At 31.9% G+C, this 19,413-nt stretch overlaps 1 protein-coding gene across 2 annotated transcripts in view; it reads right to left on the bottom strand.

Moving 5' to 3' along the window:
• Positions 1 to 1,708: 1,708 nt before the first annotated feature.
• Positions 1,709 to 19,413, bottom strand: part of LOC106464688 (ubiquitin-conjugating enzyme E2 G1-like) — a 53,099-nt gene continuing 35,394 nt past the window's right edge. The window contains exons 4-6 of one of the 2 annotated variants that reach the window (XM_022392458.1): positions 16,689 to 16,867; positions 13,138 to 13,241; positions 1,709 to 4,772 (exon numbers count right to left, since the gene is read on the bottom strand). In XM_022392458.1, coding sequence (XP_022248166.1) covers positions 13,164 to 13,241; positions 16,689 to 16,867 — 257 coding nt within the window. In that variant the 3' untranslated portion in view covers positions 1,709 to 4,772; positions 13,138 to 13,163. Of the gene's footprint in view, positions 4,778 to 13,137; positions 13,242 to 16,688; positions 16,868 to 19,413 lie in introns of both variants that reach the window. The other variant, XM_013924845.2, reaches the window with a different exon arrangement.

Genomic DNA, 19,413 nt, shown 5'->3' on the forward strand with positions numbered 1-19,413 from the left:
TAACCATTTAGAGGGTGAGAGAAAGTTTAAAAAAAATGTTCATTTATTCTGAATCTATGCAGTTTTTGCATGTGGTTCAGAAAACCGTTGATTTCGTCCCAGATGGACTTTTTTTTTTATATATCTTATTCTCTAGATATATGTTTTTTCTTGTGAGGGTATTGCTATAATGCTGAATATTGCACATGAACATAGACGACATCAGTGTCCTTCCATGACATCTTGAGGTATTGGCCTTCCACACGTTGAATAAGAATGACAAGTTATGTGGCACGCACTACTTTCTATGGGTAAATACATTTTGCAACGAGTAAGAAATCTTGTACTTAAACAGTGGTACACGAGATTTCACGTGAGTTATTGACGGGGAGACATCTTTACGGAAAAGAAAAAGATTAATTCACGAGTCCAATGAAAGGAAACTTGTCCAGTTTTCAACAATAACCACACATACGGTGTTTTGGAGCAGTGATAAATATTGTTCTGTATTACACGTTATGTAGTCTCTTTACTTTTAGCATAAAATTCTGTCCGTTTAGTAAATTCTGTATCACTTCGTGATTTTTTCTGCTTATCCTCACATTATAAAACGGACCCAAAAAACACTGAGGAAACTGCAACTGTACTTTCTTTAATACAAAATATTTTTCGGTTTAATCACAACAAACACCTTAAGGTTTATATCGTGAAGTTTACTGAACATGACCCATCAGATGGTCAGTGCCAATTTACACCCACTAAATAACTAATATCAAAGTGGGCCCAGTACCTATAAACTGATGCTATTGGAATCATAGAGTTACTACAAAGGTCAAATGTTTAACATATTGAACACATTATAGTGAAATATTTAACATTAATAGTCAGTACCGGTACAAACGTTTAGAACAAAAAAACTACAGTGAGATAATTAATAGTCCCTAGGATTTAGAATAACAACAACAAAGCCCACAGAATGTCAAAAACAGTGTTTTTTAATAAAGAGAAAAAGTCCGATGTGTGTGTGTGTTTTGGTGGTGGTCTTTATTTCTTGGTCTCTGGTGTAACCTGCATCAGAAAAGCACACCGCAAATATAAGATGGAACGTTTGCAGACAGTTGTTTGATGTTTTGGTTTAAAACTAGAAATAAAAACAAAATCGATGTGATATGTATTCCACATATGCTTTTATCCTGATCCCCCCCACCTCCAATTAAGTTTCAGTTCTACGACTGATACACCAATTCAGAATCCAGCATTGAAAAATAAAATTATTTCTAAATTACCGTGTGACATTTGAGAAAATCTAGTATAGTCTGAAATTTGACACTATTAAAACATGTAGCAGAATAGATTGTACAAGAAACCAGCATCTAAACACTGAAACATGATACTATTATAACATCAAATGGTATAAACTGATCCAAAATTTATAGTTGATACATGAAAAAAACCTGACACCATGGCATTATTATTATTATTATATCAGGATGTTCATGTTTTTCCAGGCAAAATGCCAATATTCCAGACCTGCATATGACACACATAAATCAACTTTTCCTCATACTTCTACCTAATCAGTACTATTTTCGGTTGTTATATGGCTAAAAAGGACAATATAAACTTCAAAAACAAACTTTAGATTATAGAAAAAAAAATCTTCAAAGAAAGACATTGCAACTTGATGGCAGGAGGTAAAATGTTGCATTTTTATTTAACACATTAGTTGATATATGCTATCATCAAATATAATGACTTAGATAACTGTTACCAGATAAAATAACTTGACTGACCAGGATTATGATAAAATACATTAATAACTGGCATACTTAAGCAGCATAGTTTGTGTGCATATGCAGGTTCTGTGATTTGAAAATAAAAAATGTTGAGGGCCTACATTTTTCCAGGTTCATGGTTTTAGACTTCATAGATGAATTCTACACTCTGAAAATACTACCAGCATTATATAGAATATTAGTTGATATATTAATTCTGCAAGCACTTCTACACTATAGTGGAAGTAACTTTACAGTAATTTAAACAACATAGCTAAAATCTGGCATTTCTTTTATAATATATACACCATAATGCAGATAAATTGATAATCAGTATTACAGTTACATGGAGCACAGGGTTTCCTGCAAATTCATTTGTTTTTAAGTATAAAGTACTTTTTATGAAACTCTTTAAAATGTTGTCAGATTGCAGCAAGTATTAATCACTTCCTTAATTAAAGATTATATAATAATGTATCTCATGTTAATACATCATATGATAAGATCATGTTTACAAAATGTTACTTTTAAAAAATTTATATCTTAGATATAAATTCAGAAGCCTCTAAAAAGCAGTCATGTACCATCTACATCAAGTTACTATCACGTTCATCAGATGTTCCATTTCAACTGTACATATTAGTTTAAGTAAGCAGTAAGATGATATTTTAATGTGTGTATCCATTATTTATAGTTCCAACAAATAACTAATTTATTGTAAGGAGAGGAAATCCACTGTATACTTTAAATAAAAGTTAAGAGACACAGCCTTTTGAGTGGATTATTTTATTTTTTGAACTTTATAACATTTCTACCACTCATGTGGTCATCATCAGGTAAACAGTTGTCTATTGCATGAACTAAAGAGTCATTAACACACCTAACCCTTGTTTGTTTGGTGCTCCAAGATTCATAAAAAACAAACTGACATCTGTCCCATCCTTCCACTTCTGGCAGCTATAATTATGAGCTTCCAATTAAACCATTACATTGCAACAATAAATACAAGGTTAAAAGAAATCTTAACCTTAATAATCATCACAAAATGTACAGCTTCGATATATTCTCAATGTATACAATGATGTCGAAAGAAGAAGCAACAAACCTAGCTCTAGAAATTATATAAAATAATTCTGACAAATTGGATCATAACCTGAACTTAGAAAATTTGAAAGATTTGTTTCACTTTGCACTGAAAACATGTCTTACCTGTCAAGGTAAAACTTATGAGCAACTAGATGGCCTAATCATGAGCAGCTGCTTATCATCTGGATTATGCATATTGTTAATTAACAAAATAGAAAGGCTGTGAACACAGCTCTACACCCTCCCGTCCAATGACATAGATACATCAACAATGTATTTTGTGGATATAAAGATAACCATAAACAATCATTTCTACAACATGTAACCAACTTTCATGCTGACATGAATATCACTTAAGAAGCAGAAAGTGAAAACTGTTTTAAATCAAATGAACACAACAATAGAAACACTAATGACTAACACCAAAATCTACTACAAACCTGGCAATGATAACAATTACATAAAGTGGGACTCAGCCCACTAGACTCAATAAAAATTGGCATATTATCTTGTATTTACAACACAGCATTTAATATATGTAGTAGTAGTAAACTGCAACATGAACTAGATTCAATATCCAATAACTTTATTACACAAACATCTGTTACCTAAACTGACACTAGAACATCAGCCAAATATACATATAACAGAAAAGAAAGGAAAAACACCATAAATTCCAAGAAGGAAACAAAATGCACAAACTCAAGACACTTATAGGTGTCTTACCATACCATAGCTATGTAACAAAAAACACCATAAACATTTGGAAACAAGTGTAAAAAAATACACAATCTAAACAGCAACATTATTTTCATTAAAAGACTGAGGACTAAATCAAAGATCATATATGGAAGGTTTATTCAAACAACTACAACAATGGAAGCATCTACAAATAACAATGCAATTGATGCAGTAGCACTTGTATAGGTAAAACATGATGCAACAAATAAAATGTCATGTAATGGAAACAACATTATTTGAAAAGAAACAAAAGAGTTGTTAATTATTCATGACCTAAACCTACTAATTTAAATCAAAATACAGATGTAACCCTATATGTTTTCTAAATAGAAACAAAATTTTCACACGACTTTCAAATATTTTATACAATAGACAAAAGTTTATCTTATGATATCAACATGGTAGAAACATTAGTTTAAAAAATATATAATCTGCACAAAACAGTGTGTCTCTGGACTTTTATTTAAACAAATATACTGAATTTCAGCTAACTTAATAAAAACTATATGTCAATATTGTCTAGTTTACTAACCTGTTATGTAAAAATACCTAATATCACTTTTTGAAGAATAATTCACTTAATAGGTTCCTTTGTAATTTACATGTAACAATACTCATAACAAATTGGGGATCTGAAGACTGATATTATCCATATTTTCACAAGATGCTTAATGTATGACTCAATACTAACATTATCATCTACTTACTGAAGGAACTGCTGTCTACATAAAGACAGTATCATCCTTGCTTGGTTGATGACTAATTCCAATGCTGAAGTTTACACTATAACAGTTAACATGTGTCAAAGTAACAAGACTGACTGTTCTACCATATCCAATGGATTCATAATTACTTGTATTCAGTGTGCAGATTAACACTGCCAACATTTCAGTACAATGGTTAATACAAGAAGTGAACACATTTGTACATGACAAAAACAAATAAATGCTAACAAATTAAAATATAGAGAAATGTACAATAAAGAAGTTTAAAAAACAAAACAAAAAACAGTTGGATGTAGAAGAACTGCAACTGGTCTGTTAGCTGTACATCCTGTCAGATGGCAAAGGCACGGTTCTGGTCAGGGTCATGGCTGCTCTGCAAGGGGACTTTCTTCCAGTATTTACATGGTTTACTTTGGCAGGATAGTTCATACAGACAGCATACAGGATTTCCAGTACTACTGTAGTTCTACACTATAAAAGGATACCATTTTAAAATCTAGTACTTCACAAACCAAAGATATGTCTTCTTCCCCAATATTCCCCAAACACTACAATAAAATTAACTTTTGAAAACTTTTTCACAGAAAGCAAAACAATGATCATTGCACAATTTGCCATAAAAAACTTTACTGCAATAAATATTTTAGCCTAATTTCTTACATTTCAATATTGTACTCTCTCCCTACAGTATGCATTTTTTTATATCTATTTCAGTCTAATAAAATCATTTGTTTGAAATTTTTCCCTTTGAGTCAGTCAACTTCTGTGCCCTGATCATTAGAAAATATCTACATAACAAGTCACAATAATGTTTTATGTACTACTTTTGATTTTAGTGTGTTGCAGATTCATAATGTTTAATAGTTCTTTACAGAATTATCATTCATTAACACGAACCATACATTTATAAACATCAATTACTCACTTTTTAATACAAACTACCAAAATTCACATTAATAAAAATTTTTTGTAAGGTGTTCATACTTCTGTTCCACAATAATATGTTGGTATTGTTGAATTCCTAAACTAAAGTTGTAATGAAAGAAAATTAATTTATGGAATTGTGTATAATTCTACACATTAATATTTTCCACCAGACAAAATAAATCCCAAGTTTGCAAACAAACTATCCACAGACAACACATTTTAATAAACTTATACCCCCCCAAAAAAAGTTCACACTTTTTGTACGTTCTATTTCTGAGTGTTGCACTATCTGCATGTTTTAAAAACATCACATTTTGATTATAGTTTATTTCAATTGATATTTTGTCTATGCAGCTTCAGTACTAGTACTTAATTTGCTATTTGCAAAAATTTTGAAATGAACAAGAGACAATTCTCTTGTCACTCTTTATAACATGCAAAAGCATGGCTATATGAGGTGTATAAACACCTGCATGTTAAGATATATCTCTGTACAAGGAACATGGGATATATACCCATAACTAATGATGGAATTAAAACATGAAAATCTTTAATATAAATTTATTACAATCATTATAATGTAGGCTTTTGCTCAATAAAATATAGAGTTAGTTCCCATAAAAGTTGCATTTTTTGGATGATTCATTACAAAACTCGTTCATACTAATTGCAGTGGTCAAAAATGTCACTGACTGATAAACATGTAAATGCCTGTTTGTGTTCCCTGGATATTTATGAAAAAAAAAAAAGGAAATAAGTATTTTAGGTTGGGGCCTTTTTTTTCAGGTTCAGTGGATTACTGCAAAAACTTTTCCCCTGGGCCCCATGAAGGCTCTATTGCAATCAAAGCCTATTTATACACATCACAAAGAATCTTTTTATATTATTCTCTATTTCATGAGGTAAAATCAACTAAACATTTATATGTTGTGTTTTTATTTTGTTACATTAATGAAACTAATATAGAGTGACTATACATTCTTGGATGAGAAATGTTGATCTCAGAAGCAAAATGTCCTCAAAAGTGTTCTTAATTCGAAAACAATACTCCAAGTACTATTTTATTTCATTTCTTATACTTATTATGAACTCTGCATTAGGAATATGTCATTACTATGGATGCAGGGGTAGTAAAATTTGGCCAAATACCGGGTCACTAAGCTTTGGCCGGGGGTGGATTCTCCCCTTGCCCCCCCCCCAAAGAAACACACAAAAATTGACGTTTATTCCATTTAACAAATAATCACCAACATTTTTACTTTCAATGCCTAGCTCCAACTTCTCAAACCCTAACCCCTATTGTTCTCACAACCCCCAACTTCCCTAGAAATCCACTTCTCAAGCCATGCCCGTTATTAACCCATATTCTTCTCTGAATCACCGACTTTCATTGAGCAGTCAGTTTTTGTTGCTCGGAATTCGTTTTTTTTTATAACTAAACCAATTATTGACTGTAATGTTCAATACCACATTAGCTGCCATAAAGATTATGGCTTAGATGCCTAATTCGACACTCAGCCAAAGCAGATTATCACCGGGTAGCACAGTTGTTACTATTAGTTTAAATATGTCATAGTTGCCAAAGCTACGACATTGAATATGTCACAGAACATTTTCTTGTTCTTTTTAAAGACAACAACAACAACAAAAATTTTTTAAAACAGATAAACACATTAGAGAAATACAACTGCCACTAATACAGCAAGCTCCTCCAGTACTTCCTGCATCTGGAATTGTGGTAACAAGTCCAAATATAAAAGTGTATTTGGTTTTTGTGGTTTAGAAAATAGTCATCTTAGATTAATATATCATTAAAAACTGCAAGAATCAATTATTGATCTTGTTACTGCTCACTGAAAATCAATTATTACACTTACATTTGTAATTTATCACATGGTTAAAAGACTGGAATGACTAAATGAATAAAGAATACAGTTTTGCAAATGTTTGTCTCATTATCAGAACACTGCAGGTTCCAGATGTGCCAGTGCCCATCACAACTTCAACCAGAACACAAATTCAGGAAAGTAAGAGATGTTGTGTTAAAACATCACACATGCACAATGTAGAAAAAGTAAATTTGTAATTTATTTGACCCTAAACAATAAAATTATACAGATTATAAATCACTATGTAAAAACAGACTGTATTCCTTATTCAACATTATAAATTAGAAACATAACACAATATAAAGAAACTGTAACTTAACACTTTATTTAACACAAAGGCAGCTCAAAAGCTGATGGTGGGTGCTACTAAACAGTTACTTTCCTTCTTGTTGGCAGTTCAAAATTAGTTACAGTAGCAGACAGCCTAAATAACTCTGCCATAACTCAAAAACAAAATTAATGCCTCAATGGATAAAAGCATGAGCAAATTTGGTGGTAATGGATATTGGAACCAAGGTTCTCAAATCATGAAGCTACCCCTCTAATCACTAAGCCATGGTGGTCCAAGGCTCAACAAGCCATTACCAAAAAAAACGTTTATAATGTTAAAAATCAGGTTTCGATACCAGTGGTGGGCAAAGCACCGACAGCCCATTGTGTAGCTTTGTATTTAACAACAAAAAACAAATTGAGATATTTTGATTATTCTGATAGTTGGAAAATTAGAGCTAGGCAACTTAATTAATCAATTGTCATGAAAAAAAACAAAAAACAATCGAAATCAGTTGCTTCAATTACTTTTTTATTTTTCTAACAATCAATCAATCTACTGTTATCAAAATAATAACATAATGGACATTAGGGTTTCTATTATTTACTATTCTCAGTTATTCCAACTATCCAAATAATCAAAATATTGATAGCATGTTTCTTTGTTGTTACTCAAAAACTACATAATGGACAGGTGAGGAGATGCTTCATAATTTGGGGGTCTTGGGTTCAATTCCTATTGCCACTAAGTTTGCTCATCCTGTCTTCGTTATTTCAAAACTATTAAGGCTAGCTGCGACTATCACTAATTTTAAACTACCGAGTAAAGGGGGACAGCAATTAGCTTGTAGCACTCACCACCAACTCTCTAGATACTTAAGTGTCAAATAAAGTGTAAACTTACTGTTTTATTACACTGTGTTATATTTCTAATTGCATAACTGAATTCTTTAATGTTATATTAGCAGGTGCAGATCTGTATAAGCAGGCATGGATCTAGGGGAGGGTATCAAAACCACCCCCTTTCCCATCTATTTTTGGAAATTAATAACCAGCCTATAGTATTAAAAACAAATATTAGTAGTCAGTGTTTTTATCGGATTCGTTCATTAATTACTGTAAAAAAAATTTCAGCTGGAGTCTACATCAACCCAGTTATAGCCTCAGCTAATAACTAAATGAATACAACAGTATAAATGTCAATTCCACATTGTTGTGATAAATTTTTGCACCTAGACTTTTTTTCATGCACTCAGTAAATATGTGTGTGCTCCAGACTTCAGAGATTTGTCTTCAATGTCAGCAGTGTTTAAGACATCTACAACTCTTATAACATACTTATTATAAAATCGACTTTTCATCATTTAGAAGTTAGACTAGTTGCAAGATAGATCTTTTCATATTGTTGATGTCCAAAATAAGCTCATATGCAAAGTATGTCTCCCAACTGCTTTTATTTTTATATCCATCACATTACCAGAATTGAATTTATAATGAATTTATCACTAAAATTATTGGTAGTTATATATATAAAAAGAAAAGAAATATAAATTTATCAGTAGTGCAAGCAGAAGTCAGTTGGAACTCTCCTCCCCTCTTACAACATCTTAGGTTGCCTGCTTTGAGTACCAGTTTCTCAAAATATGGTTCTCTAACAACATTTATCATACTCTAACATACATAACTCATATCTTTGTTAAATGTTTAACATAATTCCTCCATCTAGTGAGCTTTGACATTTATTTTTTTTCTATGAATATCAATATTGTTTGTCAAATCTTGTGTATTCATTTTTGCATGTGATTTGAAAAATAATTTTATTCCTAACAAGAAGTATTCAACTGACTTAACCTGCTGGTAACGGTTGGAGATGACTTGAATGGATAATGAAGAAAAACTTTGATATAAGTTTAACATAACAGCAAATGTAAAATGTTTCGACAAGGTTTTGTCATCATCAGGTACCAGCTGGTACTCAGCATCCTTGTTTGCAAGTTCTTCTTTTATTAATATTTTAAATAAGTTTTTATTATCTATCAAAGTTCTTGGTTATGTTTTTTTTCTTTAAATGTTCCAAGTCCCATTCTGCCCTGCATAAGGACTTTATTCAGCTTATTTAGTTTTAATCTTATCTGTCTGCTCAGTGGGATGTGATCAAAGTCACAGTCTGCTTTCACACAATCCTTTCACCATCCAGTAGTCACCTTAAGGTAAACATGCCTAGAGTGATGTTTAAACAAAGTGTTGTTTATCACCAAGTCTTTCTCTTCACAAAACTGTACTAACTGATCTCCTCTCTCATTCCATTCTTCATCATGTGGCCACACTGGAATGCTGTTTATACCTTCACCTACCATGGTATTATAATCATAATCAGATATTCTTCTGACTTCAGTGTTAGCACAGCTTACTCAAATACCTCTCAATTTTCTCGTTTTTTATCACATGTAGGTATTTTAACCCTCATGATGGTTTTATCAGAGGATTTTGTGAAAACATAACCAAGAAACCTTTCACACAGTTGTTTAATTCCTCTTTCATTAGCAGATCTACTTCTTTGTGGTATTCATCTCCTCTTGAATACATATATTTACAGTCTTTATTCATAGGAGTCCCCGAATCAGTCCTCCTAATCTCATTTAACCTTGGGATATCATACACCAATTTGTTTTCATCATCTTGTATACATTGCTCAAACTTCAAGTGCTGATTAGTCCCCTTGTTCTTATCTTCATTCTCATCTTTAACATAAAGTTCCTCATTGTTGATGTTATGGATTTCAACATCACAATTGAGGAGTTATGCAAGAGTGGGCTTTTCCTGTATAGCCCATCACAATAGATGGCCCAAGGGTCTTAAATCCATATAATAAATACTTAAAGGAAATAAACAGAAGAATAATGCTATGTGTGCTTTAGGATTGAATAATAGCAACTACCTGAAGCTTAAACTATATATATAAACTACAGCAACAAAAATTTCCATAACAAAACGAAAAAGCATGAAAGGTAAAAAAAAAAAAAATCTGAACTTTTAATGAAGTATTTTTAATAAAAATTACTCAGTGAATGTATGAAGTCAATGTATTAATTGTTCCGAGTGCAAAGTGATTTTTATGTCAAGATTTAAGACACTTTTCTTTATCTGAAAATTGTCAAACTACATTTGTGTAATTTCTAAAACCTCCTAAATAAATTGTAAACGTTTTTTAGTAAAACTTGTATGTTATCTGTTATTTTCTCTACCGTAGCTCTATACAAAGTTAGTCAATTTGATCAACCTCATAACCACCAAAAGAAAAAAAAACTAAATAAATCTAAATTACCCTTTTTTCTTTTTAGCATGACTTCAAATTGTAACATGAAACTTGTTTATCCCAAGTAATTTTAAACTCTAATAGTACCTGTTTGTGCTTGAATTATCATTTTATTGCCCTTTGAACCATGTCCAACTAATAATCCCACCACACAAATTGTAAATCACTTAGTGAATGTGTAGCTCATGTTACTCTATCGAATCACGTAACCCATGAGCTACTCGCAATCATACCTTATACCAAATTTTAATTATTATCATTTTTTCTTTAACTAATATATCCTGATAGTTTCTAACTTTTATATTTTAGTTACTTTTATAATAAATAAAGAATGCACAGGAAAAACAAGAAACATAGTACTTACCTGAATCTTCATTTGTTTTTTGCTGTCAATTGTTGTTGAAAATTAACCTTACTTTTTATATGCTAATGGTACTACTACACAAAATTTTTTATTTAATTAAATAATGCACCTAAGAACACAGAATAATGACATGTAAAAAGCAGACAATGTCCTAAAGTTATCACAATTTGTTTGGCTTTCTAACTATGTGAAAATACCTATTAAAACTTTAGCTAAGCTCATTGATATGTTTCCTGTAGGAATAAAACTTGAACTGGAAGTCAAATAGACAATTTTTTGTACAGAAAATAATGTGGTATTATACATAATTTGACAAATTAAATCTTTAGCTTTCTATTGGTTATAAATAATATAGTATTTAACATCAAAGAGAACATAGTTTATGCTTCCATAAACAAATAAGACTGAAAGTGGCAATGATTATGTTTTGACTAAATAATAACTATATTATAATGAGTGACTTATATTACATTTCATACTTCTAGGAATAGTGGTAAAGAAGAGAACGACCAAGAAAGCAATGTCAATTCTCATACTAGGGAAGATTAAAGATTGTTTTAAACATTTCTTTAGATACAATTAAAAACCTACAACTTGTATAATATTAAAATTTGGTTTAACAACTACATTATGATGCCAAGTTTATTTGTATATCACTATAAGAAAGTAGTTTAATTAAATCTTGAATGCAACTCTCCAAAAAGTCTCGCCTGCCCATGGTGAGAGAATTAATATGAGGGGATGAGGACAATAACAAAAAAATGGGAAAATAACAGCTTATAAAACTTTAACATTTAATACACTAACACTGTTTTCAAAAACAAACAGAATATTATATCTGCAATCCATTATCTTCACTGCTCTTTCTTTTGTCCATACAAATTTTGAAAATTACCAAGTAATAACTGAAAACAGGTTAAACAAATAATAATGTAGTTATAACAAATCTTATTTTAAATACATAAAATTATTAGAACCTACTTTTAACTGCTGAATAAGTAATGAAATAACTGATCACAAAATAAATTTAAAAAAATCAACTGTATTAGCTACTCTACTTTAAATGAAAATTCTCTTAATGTTGAAGAAGCACTAATGAAATATATCTCTTCTAACATTTGTTGTACTGCTGGTTAATTTTGAATAGTGCAGGTAAAACTCCATTAAATACACCAATTTATATACCATAAACAAGTAACGATTCCTACACGAGTGCATTCAAGAAGAGCATACAATCCCATTATTTATCAAATCTTTATTATTGCTATTGGATACACTTAAAATTATCAATAAGTGTTTATGAAACAAATGAATTACTTCAAGTTTTTCTAAATAAACAAATACATATTTAAATACACAGTTTCAGTAACAACCTTATACATCATATTCAAGAATGGAAATCATTAATACTGTAAGAAATGGTAGTCTACAACTAGGGTAGAATTATAATCCCAAATTACAAATAATAAAAACTTAACACACTTTTATTTAAAACAATTGAGAACACATTTTAAAGTAATTACTCATCAATGAATGAATTAATGTTGACTGTTACATTAGTAAGTATTCTTAAACAAAATATTTTGGGAAAGAAAAAGTGGTCAAATAATGATTAGCTACCTGAAGAAGTCCAGCCTAGGCAAAATTCTGCTAAGATGCCTTTTGTTTCCCCATCAAATGGAGGATTTTTTTTATGTGTTCATCACATTATTAAATATATTTTACAGATTAACTATTTTTTTTGTCTTCAGTGATACTATGCACCAATGGTAATCATAATTTGAAAACAGTTGAAACATTCTCTGGTTAGTGACAAAGCAAGGGTCATAACAAGAAAGGATGGAACACTAAAATTACTAGCTAAATTTTTGGTAACTTACTTAACTTTTCATCCTTCAGCTGCTAATTGATGATGTGATTGTGTTATTTTCAACTGTTAAACTTTGAAGACTTGTGGTGAATGTAAGGATTAACAAAATAATACTATTCTAGCTAAACCAGAAGTCTTACAATCTAACTTCAAAATAAAACAGCATAAGATACGAATAAAAACAGAAAATCTTACCATCCAAATGCCTATGATAATTAACCCTAAACTTCTTCTTGACTTTTTCTTACACAAGAAGCAACCTTTCTCTTGAATATTTTGTAGTTCTCTCTAAAGTCTTTCTATAAAAAAAAATCAACAATATTCAATGTATATCATAAATTCACTGTGTTTTTGTTACTTTTCTCATGTCATCATTTAGGCACAGTTGCATATTACAATCACCAACCATTTACAGCTTGCAAATGATGCAAAAATTAAGAGTATTAAATTAAAAATCAATCATAGTAAAACATAATTCAAAGTCTAGATATCATTTTCTATAATACAGAGGTTGAGAACATTATGAAACAATTTTGGATCCTCATCACCTCATTACAGCCCATGCTGCAACCATCCAGTCATGTTCTTTCTGATGACCATGCATCTTGACAATATCCTACAGCCTTGTTCCTATTAACTTCCTATTATAGAAAGTTCTATCACAAAAGCTGTCGCATTTAAAGCATACCACTTCTCCTCCTTTGCTTTCTGTAAAACATTTAGCATGTGGGAACGATGGTTTCCCAATGTCTCTTTCAACAGTATGATTGCACAGAAATCCACAAATGCTGCACCTAACAATTTGACTGGAATGTCTTTGTATGGAATACATCTCTATCCATTGTATTCTCCAGTTGCTTCGATGTATGCAACAGTTGAATGTATATGTCATGGAAGCACCTTGTGTACATAACTTGTACAGCTTTTCCAGATGGAGATCCTTCTTGATTATGCTGTATACTGCTGCCTGGGACATATAGACGGCTTTTGCCACCAACCTTTGTGACCATGGATTCTCACCTGTTATAAGTTGCCACACTTAGCTTACCACAACTGTGGTATGACTTGTTGCAGATCTCTTTCTGGATGGTCATGGTGCCTTAACTAGTTCCATATTCCTTCATTTTCCTATGACATTAAGTACAAGGGATCACTTCCTTGTGGCATACTACTTACAAAAAGCCAATCATCTCAAAATGTAGCTCTGATGCACTCTGTTACACCATAACTTTATACTGGCTGCGGCTGTCATATGTATTGCTTATTTGCATAAACAAAATGATTTTCAAATAATGTTAATCCCCAATATTTAGAAAAGTCATATGTAGAATTATACATGGACTTTTCTCTACATTAAAATACTTTTATTTGCAAGGATTTGGCCCAATATTGGAGCCTTCATTGGGCAACAATGACTGAGCAATAAAAATTCATTTAACTGCAGAACACTGCTTTAAAATAAGTATCTAGGCAACAATCATTACAATAAATGACATCTGGTCTTAAAGTTATTAAACACAGAATTATGATAAATATAGAAGATAAATCAATTGCTTCAATATAATAAACACAATGAAAATACAATTATAGGTTTATATAGAGAAATAAAAATAAAGGAATTTTTCATATTTCAAATAATACATTGTAAAGTTATAGGTTTAATTTTATATCCAAACCACAAAAAAAATAATATGTTTTATGTTTTTGATAAGTAGTGCCCATGCAGTATTGATTAACTGTTGGTCATTGTTTTGATTAACACCCACTGGTGGTTCACTGTTTTGTGCTTGGATGGCAATAGCTTCTTTGATATTTCTCCATTTGGTGTTTTCTCTCTGTCTATTAATTTTGTATTTTTTGGTCTATTATATGGTCGTTTTACTGAATGTGAAAAGCTATAGCTGATGTGTTTACAGCACATTATTAATATCTCTTTGGTGTTCTTTCAACCTTACCTGTAATGGACATTGTGTTTCCCCAATGTAATGTTTATTACACTCACACCGAGTACTACAAACCAAAATCTTTGTAAGAGAACTAGAAACCAGGGATTTTACCTTCATAAGATTGTTGTGTAGTGTAGGAGGACTTACGAAAATTATGGTGATGTTAAGTCTATTCCTTATCCCATGAAGTTTTTCTCCTAAGCCTTGTATATAAAGAAGAAATGCTTTTTTTCCCTTTTGTTGTGATTGTCAGGTTGTGGTTCATTACTAGTTCAGACAAGTCAACCACATGAATTGTTTTATTTGGATAATCATTATTCTTGAAAATCTTTTCAAGATGTCCAAGTTCTTCATCTAAGTAAAACAAGGAGCAAATACTTGTATCTCTAGATTTTAGTATTTTAATAATCCCAGTTTAGACAGCTATTGTTTGGCATGAACAGAAATTTAGATATTTATTTGCGAGTCTTCTTCCGATAAACAGCAGTAGTCAACTTTTCTAAACTTGTGCTCTTGTGAACAAGAACATTGAGGAATATAAAAGTGTTATTGACTTCAAGTTCTATGGAAAATTGTACACTGTCAAAGTTAATATTTTACTAAACTGAGAATGTATTTCCAATACATACCTCCTCTCACAAAATAGCTTTTCTTGGTTAGTACTGCCATCTATTGGTACAAATTTTCAATACTTACCACTAGCCTTCCACCTCCCACTTCTGAATATCCACATGTCAATTATTATGCTGCAGCTCTCCACCAATAGGAGCATGACACGACCCCTATTGTAACCAGGGCTCTCTCCACATTTGCACTCTTTAATCACTTTGAGATTGGTCAGAATAATTACATCACAGTACTGGAAGTGGGGAGGCTGAGCGAGAAATGTGAGCGGAAGTATCTACTGGAAATACACTTTCTGTTTTGGAAAATCTTAATTTCTGATACAATATCTTACCTCCATTCACAACATAACAATGACAACATTATAATAAGTAATTTACATTAAATTTTGTACTTCTTGGAGAGGTGGTAACTAAATTAAAGATGGGATGCCTAAAGCAAATGTCACAAGTTTTATACTAGGGGAAATTCAGGATTATTCCTTAATATTACCTTATAAAATTATAAACTTAAGACATATATTATTAAAATTTAGATTATCATTAGTTAAATTTTTATGCTAAACTTGTTCATATACTATGATAAGAAAGTAATTGAATTAAATTTTGAATATAACTCACTAAAACCTCATGATATGTGCACAAAAAGATGCCCATAGTGAAAGTGTTAAAAGTCATGATGAACTGGCCTTTCTTTAACATAAGATCTAAGAAAATTGCCTAGGTGTCACTGCCCTGTTTTATATTTATATTATATAAAGTGATTACATTTGCAGTTAACATAAACTTAACTTATGTTACCTATGGCAATATTTTGTCCAAAATACTGAAGTATGGTAGTAGGTGTCTTCATGCACGAGTCACATGTATTTAATTAAACATCACAGATGAGAAAATAACTACTAAAAGTCTATAAATCAAATCAATTACACCATTATCATGCTGTGGCAACTTAGGAATTTTTTTAGAATGGGCTATACACAATTTAAAACTTAAACATAGTAATCAATATCTCAATAATCCTGCAGAACATAACAGTTCACACATTTCAATTTCTACTTCTAAAATGATACAAAATAATTAGAATTTTAAGAAAGGCTATTGCAAATTAGTTTTGTGATTTGTGAAAATTTTTACAGTATATCTTACATAGTACTGTAAGTATCATGTTACTTACTGCAGCATCCACATTTGCGGGAGATTCATCATTGGGATCAGCAAGCATGGAGATTACAGAGATCATGATGGTTTCAACAGTATGGACAGGAAGCCATCTTTCTGAAGCTTTTTCATATCCATATTTATCATCACCAGGATCATGAAGTATTGATATACAAACATCTCCATTTTTTTCAACTAAAACATAGAAAACTTTTTTGTAAAACAGATATTTAAATTTTTTTTTTAATAAATTGGATCATATTTGAAGGCATACAGTTTTTCAAATATTAATGAGTCAGGGTAATGTGCTTTAGCACCAACTTGAAAAGTGTCGATACAGAAACATCCAAAGGTGCTTTTAGGGTTTAGCTAGTCAAGAGAAATAAATCTGTGTATTTGTTTTTGAGTTTCAGAAACAAATGATGAAACTATAAGTGATTAAATGTACTACCAGAACAGTACAAGACAGTATGAAACCTGGCAGTAAACAAAGGGACTTAACCAATAGTTTAATCTTGATTGATGCTTTGCATTCTCATATTATTTTGCGTTTTATGCTTATTCTTCAATTGAGAGATGAATGACTTAACCTTAGCATCAGTTGGATAAGTGGCAATTTACTTGTCGCCCATATGAATGATGTTGAATTTTGCCAAAACCACTATAGGTGAAATCGTGAAGTCTGATTCAGCAACTATGTTTATCAAAGTGCTTCTAAAAGGATTCTGAATGCCCCTGTGAAAACAGTCTGAATTTACCCATGCAACTTGTACTGCACTACCAAGGCAGTGACACGTTGACAAATTTAAGTCTGCAATGGGAGGTCCAACCTATCGGGATATATCCAAAGCAAGGTTTCCAACATACGACCTGGGCCCATATTGTTGCAGTTGTCCATGACACCTTTTCATGAACATCTTGTCAATGTCAGTCTTGAAACACTCAATATACCTTTGTCCATAGATATTGCCATAGGTTCGTTGCTTAGCCCACTTGGGTGAAAATCTCTCTCATGTATATTCATTAAATTTTTTAATTGCTATGTGATCAGTAGGGCTGAAACGAATATTGTAAGTAGTGCTTCGAAGCTTCTTGCAAGATAACTACCGAAGCTTTGAAGCTTCTTACAATTGAGTATACTTGTTATATTATAACAATGTATGTATTTAATTTGTTACAGTTTGATTGTACATGAGTTTGACCTTCAGGCACTTGACCTGTCAAAGTTTAATATTGACTGGACAGCAGTTGTGTAGTCTGAGCAAGAAAGATTTCCTAGAGTTTGATTACAGGCCTTCTGGAATCTGGAAGCTTTTATTTAGTAGCATTACATAGTATTGTCAGCACCCAGCTGTTATCAGTGTAATGCACGTTTACGGTGATGTAACTTTCTGTTGCGATGCTCGTCCATATATCCATGGTTAACGATATAAACACTGCTTCTTCACTTAGCCTTTCTTTTAGACGTTGTTTGCACATTGCATGTTTAAGGTTGATATCAGCAGTAAATTGTTTTCTGCTTGGTAAGACATATCCCAGCTCCAAGTACTTCATTAAGTTACGAAAACCACTGCATTCAACAGTTCGAATGGGGCGTAGGTCTTGAACGATCATTTGAGTCACTCTGTCTGTTATATTCTTTGCACGTGTATCATTGCACTTCGCATGCCTTACAAATCTATCAAGGGTAGGCGTCTTCCTGCTCTCCATTGTGGTTGTCTCGATGTCCGGACAGTAAAGAGTCGAGTGCTTCGATGCGAGGAGACTCCATAAGTTTGTTGTCCCGGCTAAGTAGGCAAATTCTTTTTTACAACTAGTGCACATGGCTTTCCTATGGTCGTGAAGTTTCTTATAAAAACTCCATACGTCCGAAACCTTTTTACAACTACTTCCAACCGTGCCCTTATCTGACACAATTTTTTCTAATCAAAAATTGTATGCATAGCACATGCGTATAAATAAATGTGGGAACATTCGAATGGGCATTGGCAGATCCGAAGCCTCTGTCAGCTTCAAAATATTTGAATACTTCGTCTCAGCCCTAGTGATCAGCAATGATTTTCTCCAAAGAGCTTCTGGGCTTGACATCAGGAATTGATTGTTTCCTCATATGAATAAAATCCACACAACCAGCATCAATAAGAGAGTAGGTCGCTGCTGCTTCTAGCACCTTTGCATGAATGAGTTTCCTTTTTCTTAATGGATATGAACCATCTTTGACACACTTGACATTGTGTTTCAACAACATCCTCTGGTTCTTGCCAAGTATTGATCACTAGTATGTCCAGTGTATCCTGCATGGCAACCTTTTTGCCTGACACCTTGTACACATTCCCAAGCTTTTAATTTTGTTGTTTTGAATCTCTATTCACCTTTTGTCTTGCAGGCCTAGAGTTCATTTTACTGCTTACATATGAGCAACCTGTTATTTCCCCTGTAAATTCAGACTCATTGGCTTCATCAGTAATGAAGTCTTCATCATTCAATTCATCAATGACATCATTTATATGACAAGAATCTTTGTTTTCCATGTCGTCTAAATCTTCACTGCTGACTTCAGTTTCATCTCGATGAAATGTGTTATAAAATGGGTTTGTCAAATCACTAATATTGATTTTAATCAGTGCCACATTAGAGTATTTGTAGATATACAACTCATTATAAACAACAATAGCTTCATTAAATTACTTAACTTTTTCAGCACTGGCTCAGTCCCTAGGATCAACCTTGTAACCATTTTG

Source organism: Limulus polyphemus, unplaced genomic scaffold (assembly GCF_000517525.1).
Source record: "Limulus polyphemus unplaced genomic scaffold, Limulus_polyphemus-2.1.2 Scaffold1719, whole genome shotgun sequence".
Classification (NCBI taxonomy): Eukaryota; Metazoa; Arthropoda; class Merostomata; order Xiphosura; family Limulidae; genus Limulus; species Limulus polyphemus.